This window comes from Bubalus bubalis, chromosome 6 (genome assembly GCF_019923935.1).
Source record: "Bubalus bubalis isolate 160015118507 breed Murrah chromosome 6, NDDB_SH_1, whole genome shotgun sequence".
NCBI classification, from domain to species: domain Eukaryota; kingdom Metazoa; phylum Chordata; class Mammalia; order Artiodactyla; family Bovidae; genus Bubalus; species Bubalus bubalis.
Window position 1 is genome coordinate 92,452,360 of NC_059162.1, and position 8,971 is coordinate 92,461,330.

The 8,971-nt window shown below is 51.2% G+C and overlaps 1 protein-coding gene across 1 annotated transcript; it reads right to left on the minus strand.

Moving 5' to 3' along the window:
- Positions 1 to 720: 720 nt before the first annotated feature.
- DMRTB1 (DMRT like family B with proline rich C-terminal 1) lies at positions 721 to 8,693 on the minus strand. The gene is made up of 4 exons (XM_025288701.2): positions 8,037 to 8,693; positions 6,180 to 6,385; positions 2,893 to 3,076; positions 721 to 1,625 (listed from the first exon to the last, which is right to left on the minus strand). The coding sequence occupies exons 1-4, from the start codon at positions 8,620 to 8,622 to the stop codon at positions 1,561 to 1,563; spliced, it is 1,041 nt and encodes a 346-aa protein (XP_025144486.2). The 5' UTR covers positions 8,623 to 8,693; the 3' UTR covers positions 721 to 1,560.
- Between the last annotated feature and the right edge of the window lie 278 nt (positions 8,694 to 8,971).

Here is an 8,971-nt window from a genome sequence, read left to right on the forward strand (position 1 = left end):
CAAAACCCAAACTTCTCCAGAAGGCTTTCTCTGACCCTTTCCCCCACCCACAGCCCCTCGACCTCTCTCTGTCCCATAGCAATCCCACTGGACGGTTTGCCACACCAGATTCCATGCTTCTCATGGGCAGAGCTGAGTGCCAGGCTCTGAGTCCAGCAGAGATGCAGAATGTGTTTTAAATGACAGAGAAAGTGAAAACAAGGAAAGAGAACCAGGACTCTAAACAACAAAATGGGATCAAGTTCTGGTTTTTTAAAACCATGTCACTCTGCAGGGACCATGCAAGGAGCTGGGGAAGAGAAACTAGAGAAAATCTTTACATTTCATGTGTCTGCATCAGATTTCCTTAAAAGATCTCTACTGCTTAAAATAATAACAGGGAGGTGGGAGGGAGGCTCAAGAGGGAGGGGACATATGTATGCCTATGGCTGATCGACGTTGATGTATAGCAGAAACAACACAGTATTGTAATTATCCTTCAATTAAAAATAAATTTAAAATTTTTAAAACCATAGAAAAAGAATAACAACAACAATACTGATAGTAAAAAACCTGCCAGCTTTGCCCAAGCCTCTCAGTTGATAACTGAGATAAAGGGAAAGTCTTGCCTAAGTGCATAGAAAGAGCAGGCTTGACAGGCCATGAATCCCAGCCACCGCCTCCCATTCCCGAGGTTGCATTTCCCAGAGAGTTAAAGAAAGCATACACCTTCCACAAGGATTTCCACTGTTCATTTTATTTCAAATGTCAACTGTCCCCAGAGAAGAAACTGATTCCACAGGTAATCTGGAAGCACCATCCTATTCTCTGAGAACTGCATGAGAACTTACAAAAAGCTTAATTTCTAAAGCTAGCAATCATTTTAAAAACATGAAATAGTCAAACTTTATTAGTTTTTTTTTTTAACCAGAAATGATGCCATAATGGCTTAAACTTCATGGGGAAAAAGTGAAGCAACCTCAGAGGCTAAAATGCTTATATTTGATAGTAAAGCCCCTAGAGAAGGGGCCCAGGCTGACCCTGGGGGACAGAGCAGTAAGAAAGGATGTAGCAGAACCTGTCTAGCACCCTGGTCCTGGCTGCTCCCGCTATCCACTTGGATGTGCTGGACGCCTGATGTCTGTGCTGCCTCCTGCTGGGGACCAGACAGAGGCGGCAGAAGCAGAGGCTAAGGAGGACAGTGCCTCCGTCCTGGAGAAGGACCTGAGGAAATCAAAGGCCGCCTCTAGGGGTGAATCTGATTAACAGCAATCAACACAGAGCTGGCTAAATTCATTCCGAAATGTGAGCTCCCGCCAGTCTCCCACATCTCAGAGCTCTGGCCACGCCCTGGTGACTTCACCTCTGAGTTCCTTTTCAAGGCCCTGTGTCTCAGGCTTGAGAGAACCTTAGCAACCACACTCTATCCTCCTATCTTGAAATGGGAATCAACTGCCATCTTGCGCTTATCACTACCCTTCCTCCCTACATATCACTGAATAGAGATAAGAAAATCATTGCTGCAAGCGCCCCCCCCCCACCCCCACCAAGGCCCCACGCTGCCGGCCTGAGGGCCTGGGCCTAGTTGGACTCCTCCTGGGACGATGGCTGGCTGGGCTCGCTCGGCCCCTTCACATCCTGGCCATCTGTGAAGGACAGAGAAGAGGGGCTGGACTGAGAAAGAGGGGAAATCACCTGTTTTCACACATAAGTTTTCTACAAGGCATCATCATCATTGCCAGTCCCTATGGAGAATTAGTTATTCCCATTCCTACTTTTAATTTGCTAGGAGTCAGGAGACTGGGATTCTAGCCCTGGCCAGAGGATATAGACTCAAGTTCAGACTCCAGCTCTGCTTGTCACAAGCTAGGTGGCAGGAAGCGAGCTACTCCCAGCTCTGAGCCTCAGCATCTCCTTCTGTCCATTAGATGGTGCCTACCATGCAGCATCATGGTTGGCATGGGGATTAGGGACAACAGTGAGAACGATCTTTTACCAATGCCTTCATCATTGTAGGTTTTGTTTAATCCTCAGGATGGCCTCATGAGGGAAGGGACCCTTAATTAGTTTGCTCTTGCAGATACTGAAACTGAAGCACCAAGGAGTGAATGAACTTGCCCGAGGTCACACCGTGGGCAAGTGCTGGAGCCAGGACTTATTATACCCAGGCTGTGCAGCACCAGGGCCATCGTATTTCAAGTCACACTGTACCACTTCCCCGGTTAACAGATCTAGGCATCAGACATACAACAGGCCTCGGTTTCTTTTCTTAAGGAGCCTCAGGGGAGGACTGAAAGGGGGAAAAAAACCCTAGAACTTTTAAAGCTTCAAGGGCCCTCAAAAGAAAACCCTCACAGTAACCCTGTGACAGGGCCCACTTTACAGGTGAGAAGAGTGAGAAGACTGAGGCCCAAAGGAGGGTGTGAGTGCCCAAGATCACCCGGTGCACCAGTGACCGAGCTATGAAGGCAGGAGTGGCCTGAGCAAGCCCCAGACAGGCTCAGCACATGCTATTTCCCCAGCCAGAGAGGCCTGGCACCTCTGGTCTTTTGGCACCACATGCGTGCCATCCTCCACGTCTTTGCCCACAGGAACTGTTAAGGTGAGGAAATTAGCATTGAAGCTGGAGCCAGACAGAGACTTCTGCTGAAATCCGAGCTGCACCATGTACATATGTGAGACCCTCTCAGGGTTCTATCACAGTTTCCTCACCTGAGAATGGGGACTCACCTCCCCTAGATGCTCATGTATGGAATTTAGAGAGGGGTGCCAGGAAGGAGTTTCCCCAGGGCCCAGGACATTGAAAATCCTGTTCTCCATTTCCCTTCCCTCCATGTCCACTTCATAGTAGGACCCCCGTCCTCCAGAGTCCTCCTGTGTCCCTCGGCAGCTGGAAGATGGGGCCTCACTCACCGGTGTTCTCCTTGTCCGTGTCAGACAGGATGGTCAGCGAGAAGGTTGCTGAAGGCGGCGGGGGCAGCGGCGGCAGGAGGACCTGGAGCGCAGAGAGGAAGCCGGGTGGGAGGAACTGAGGCTGCGGCGCTTGCCCCAGCGGCGGGTAGTAGCTCTGCCGGAAGTCTCCCACGGGTTCCGCCACCTGCGGGGCACACACAGCAGACAGTCAGAGGGCAGAGGGTGAGCCAGGGGGCCGACCCCACACTCATGCCCCTGAATGGGGGCTCCCGTGGCGGCGATTCATCTCTGCAGCCCAGACAGTGGAGCACAGGATACCCAGAACAGGGTGTTCAGCAAACACCTGCCAGCTGATTGAAGGTGAGGAGGAGCACAAACACAACACAGAGAAGCCTGGGAAGCAACTGCATTTGAGCATGTCTACAGCCTCATTCTATCCTTGCGACCCTAGGAGGGAGGGTCTATTAACCTTCCTCACCGTAGTGACAAAAACCAGCATCAGTGAGACGAAGGTACAGGCCCAGGCCAGAGCTGGGGAGTGGCAGAGGCAGAACAGAATCCCAAGTCGGCCTGACTCCTCTGCTCTGCACTGGAGAAGGGTCTGAAAGCATCCACCTACTTGGGATCCCACCTCTGGCACATGGGATGACTTAAGACTCCAGCATCACTGGGCCTGTGGGCTCCTCATTCTAACCAGACAGTACAGTGCAACTGTTACTGAGGCAAGGGGAGCTAGGTGACCTCAGGAAAAGTGGCTTCAGCCCTTTTGTGTTTATGTTCCTTCTTCAGAAGGTGAAAGCTAACCCCATACCACAGGACTCCAAGATGTCGGGAAGAACGGGAAGTGGAGGGGTGATGACCACACAGCTCAGAGCTCACAGCTCAGTCTGAGAAAGACATGAATGTAATAGAAAATCATAAATTTCTCAGTCTGAGAAAGACATGAATGTAATAGAAAATCATAAATTTCAGGGCAAGTCTTATTATTTACTCTTCCATCCAGGTACTCCAGAGCAGCACTTCACAGGCTGTATGCCAAAGAAATCCAGTGTCCCACAAGGTATTTTTAAGTGCTCTTAGAAGTGTTTTTTGTCCAGGGAGTTTGAGAAGCCCTGAAAACTGCCCCCACATCGATGACTTACACATGAGCCTATTAAATCTGCTTACGTTAACCCAGCACTTCCTAACTTAATTTGACCACAAGGAAGGGAAGAAAGCCCACTTTTGAGTACCCACCATGTCACAGACCAGACACTTTATATGCATCCATACCTTACGGCTAGAATCTATCAACAGCCTGAGGATATAAAACTCTTACCCCCATGCTAAAGACTAAGAACCTGAGCAAGGTCCTCAGAGGTTCGGTGACATGCCCAGGCCATGTGGAGAGTAGACAGCAAAGGTAGGATTGGTCTCTAGGTCTGTCTGATTCCAGGCCTGTGCTCTTTTGTGGGAAGAGAAAAGAGGGAGCACAGAAGCAGCAGGTGGGACAGGACAGGAACAGAAGGCGGCTCAGGGAGTATTTGGGAGGCTGGGCAGGGGCAGCAGGACAAGGATGAAGCAACTCATAGGCTCTTGGGTTTGAAACAGCTTCACAAATGAATGGGTGATCCCCTATCCAGACGTGAAGGGGGTAGGAAGGGGGATTATTAGTCTTTAATTCCAAGCTGCTCAGCCAAGTCTCTCCCTGGATCACAGCTCCTGCCTGGGGCTGGTGGTGGCAGCTCAGGCCCAGATAAACCAACTGAGATCACACTCCTAACAAAGGCCGTCTGGCAGGCCTGTCAATCAGAGCCCTGCCCTGGACGCCAGGCCCCAGGCTTCTGTGCGAGCAGACGGTGGGTGTGTGCTCCATTTGGCCAAGACCCCTCTCTTTGTGTGGAGGCTAGAGATGCCGTGTTCTCCCTGGGCTGCAATGGGGTGGCCAGCACCCCACCCTCAATTTCAGGCAGGGCAGCGGGATGGTGAGAGTCAGGGTCATGTTTGTTCTAGACCTCTGTCCTGACTCTGTCACTGACCAGTTGAGTAATCTGAATCCCATCCCTTGCTCCCCACTTTCGTGACCCTGGACAAATCCGTTACTCCTCTGAGCGTTCTTCCTCTGCTCTGCAAAGAGGAAATAACATGTACCTCGAGGGCTTACATAAGGGCCAGTAGGCACCCTGGAAATTATCAAGACCAGTGGTGTTCAAACTTTTCCCCCTTGAATGAATGGAAAATGATTTATGAATAAAACTAGAATATCTGGATCAGAGGAGATGCTGCTGCAGAGAAGCAGAAGCAGTGCATGACTTCAGTACATTAACGTCAAGCTTTGGTCCCTTCTCTTACTTTCCACATTAGACCAAAGCAGCCTGCTCTCTACTCACTCTTCTCTACCCTCCACCCAAGGCAGCATCTCTGTAACACACAGGGTTGGGCTTGTAGCTAAGGAAGAAAGTAAAAGTAACAGCAGTCTACACCTCCCTGAACGTGAGCTGCATCTCAGTCAACTCCCTGACAGGTCCAGCCTTATGGGCCAAAGTCAGGACTGGTCACCCAGGCCTCTCACTATTCTGCAGTTCTGATGGCCCTCTGGGGTTGCCAAAAGGGAGAAGGATGGAAGAAGCTGGCAACCAATGCTGCAAAAGCTGGTCACCTGACCCAATTATCACACGACTCATATATCCAGAGCTTCCAGAACTCAAAACTCTAGGCTCAAAGAGCATACCAGTTAGTAACTGGTCACTGACCTTATAAAATGATTAAATTTCACCCATTTTTTTCCAACAAATATCTCCTAAGGTGACCAGTGGTTGGGGGAAGTCTCCATATTTTTCATGACTAAGCTTAAGCCCTATCCTCTTGAAAGCCCTCTGCCGTCTCAAGTGGGTCATACTTTTGCAGCAGGGGACCTTTGTTTGCTCCTGACTCTGCCCTCAAATGTGTGGCTCCAGGAAAGAGCTATTTCCTATCTGGTACCTAGTATTGACTGGCATTCCATGGATCAAGGCTGGTGGTCACTCAGGTTCCCGTGTGGCTGTTCCCCAGGTTTATCTGAGATGTGTCTGCATTCCTTTTTGCCTGAGCTCCCAGAGTCTCTTAGCCCACGCCACAGCCCAGGCCAACTTGTTCACATGTGCATTCCCAGAGGTGCACAGCATACAAGGTCTATGCTGTATCCTTCCACCCACTGCCCATGTCCTGGTACAGAGTGAGCACAATGGCTTGCTGCCTGGGAGAAAGTCTGTTAAAGCAGCCAGGGCAGCTGAAATAGGAACTTCGAAAATATCAGGAATGGGACTCACCGAGCCTCCTCCCTGGTACTGGCTATAGGACAGGTGCTGGAACCTCTGCTGCAGAGGGATCCCCACACTTGGGGACGCATCCTGGTAGCCCAGAGGAAAACGGCAGCTGGGATCTATGCTGGAGCAGCTGGGGTACGGCTTGGGAGGTTCTCTCTCCAGGCACTCAGACCCCACCACAGAATCTGAGTTGATGCTCAGAGGGAGCCCTGAAAAGACACGCAATGAGGGAAGTGTTAAAAATACATGAAGCCAGAAAAAAGGGCACCATGTTGTCTGAAGGTAGCAGTATAAACAAACACTCATATCCATTCACAGACAACTCCCACATCCATTATGCTTTTGATCCTCCCTGCTTTTTAAACCCTCAACCATGTTCTATTGGCCTCAGCAGAAGTCCTTGGCCCAGCCATGAAGCCCACGCAGGCTGGGTTCCCGCCTTCACTCCAGCCTCACTGTCTGATAACTAGTAGTGCCTTCTTCCCCCTCCACCTCGGGGCCTCTGCAGATGCTGTCCCCTCTGCATGGAAGGCTTTTTCTCCTAACCCCATTTTGCCTTCTTGAATCCTCAGTGTCAGCTCCTGATCTTCCTTCAAACCACAGCTAAACCACTGGTTATTAGAGTTCTCGATATACCAATCTGTGCTGTCCTTTTCTTTCACAAGGACAAGATCCTCGAAGGCAAGAAATCTGACTCACCCTCCCTCACCTTTTCATCACTAGTGCTGGGCACACAGTGCTCAGTCGATGGAACAAAGAAAGGCTCCATATCCGTAGAAAGGTATCCTTCTCCTAAAACTGCTTTTCAGATCTGTCTTCCTCATCTAGTTCTCTAGGGACCTGTATTTTCCTAGAACGTCCCAGAAGGCAGAACTGGCCTTCGGAGAGCATCAGGCCAATCCCCTTAGCCTACAGAGGGCAGAGGCTGTCACAGAAGGAAGGAGCTTGCCTAAGATTACCAAGTGAGCAGCCCCTCAGCGTCCTGACTCAGACTTGCGCTCTTTCTACCACACTGCCGTAGAGAAAACCAAGAAAACATGTGTCTGCACCCCAAATGAGCCCTTTTTAAAAAATCTCAAACCTACATGTGACTTGAAATTATAATAGTGAAAGTTACAATACCTAGGGAACAATGTAATTTATGCATGTGGAGGGAGGAGAGAAAAAACAGCAACGTCTCAATAGACTATTGTCTTGTAGGGAGCAGAAAAGAGGTCTCATTCCCATCCATGCCTGGGAAACAGGTGGGAAGAACGCACATACACACCCATTGGGCCAGCGCACGGCTGAGGAGCAAGCTGTCTAGGGCACAAAAGATGGGGGAGGGGTGGGCGGAGGGACGCAGGCGCAGTCATAAGACACTGGCCCACCTACGAGGACGTTCTGGGGGAGGAGCCTCCAGCACCAGAAAGGGGTGGGAAGAGGTGCGCAAGCGCAATATGGCCACTCTCCCGAGAGCCTCTCTTTTGGGAGGAGGAGCCTCAGCTAAGCGGCCTGGGGGCCATTTTTTTTTTGCGGCCATTTTTTTTTTCGCGGCCATTTTTTTTTTCGCGGCCATTTTTTTTTTCTCCCAGAATGGAAAAGCAGAGACTACAGCTAAATGTTTTTAAAAATTACCCCCTCAGAACCACCCATTCCTTTCTCTCTTTTTACCTTCTTGCAAAAAGGCACCAAACCCAAATGCCTACTCAGAAAAAGGTATCCCAAAGCAAGATTCCCTCTAGAAAGCATCTTCCCACCCCCACCCCAAGGGCCCATACCCGCGGCTGGCGTGGAACGCCAGAGTCGGGGAAGCGGGGAGGCGGCAACCCGGAGAGGAACCAACAGCGGGACAAAGGCTCGGGGCCCTGAGAATCTTACTGAAGTCGGTGAACGGCCGGCTGGGCACAGGCCGCGGCGGCCTGAGCAGCTCCAGGCAGCTGGGGTTGCCCCGGCTGGCGGCCTCCGCTGCCAGCTGGGGCTCCGGAGAACTGGGCCTGGCCCTGGCTGCTTGTTCCCTCAGGCCTACGTGGCCACCGTTGTGGCTGCCCAGAACCAGCTGGAAGGCACTCGGGTTGGGGCTCCGGACGCGTGGGGGCCTCTCAGGGAAGCAGGCGGCCGCTTGGCCCGAAGGCCCCGGCTGCGCGTCTCCCAAAGGGACAAGCGGAGGCAGCGGGCAGAAGCTTGGGCCTGGGTTGGCGGCCGCGCCCCCGGAGGCCAGCTGGGGTCCCTGTGTGCACAGGGCCACCTCCTGCTCCTCTCCAGAGGCCTGCTTCTTGAGCATCTTTTGTGCAGCCATGATCCTCTGGCGCTCAGTGATCAAGTAGCACTTCTTACAGGTGCACTGCTTCCAGCGGCACTTGCCGGCGTGGCCCTTGACTGGTACCAGGAAGCCATGGTTCCGGCACCGCGAGCACTTGGGGGTACGAAGCATCTTGCTGGCCTGCTCTGTAAGGTCTGCATTCATAGCACAACCGTCTCCTCTGAAAGCTTCAGGGATAGTGTAACAGAAGCATTTTCCCCAAGTCCCCGGTGCTGGGAACTTTGGATACACTTGTAACAAGGTGGTGTTCAGTGCGTCCCAGGAGCTGCAGCAAGACCCTTACATTCTCTCTTTTTTTTTTTTTTTGGTGCAAAATTTGGAAAGGTTCTGTGCCTTGGTTAACAAGATGCAAAGGATTGGGTTGAATAAGTTCTTCAAGTAATGCTATTGCATGTGTATCATCTGGGTTAGCTGCAGTCTTAGGCATTTAATTTACAAACTTTCTCTTCCCGCCGTACGGTATACAGAAGGTATTTCGTAATTTCAAAAAAAA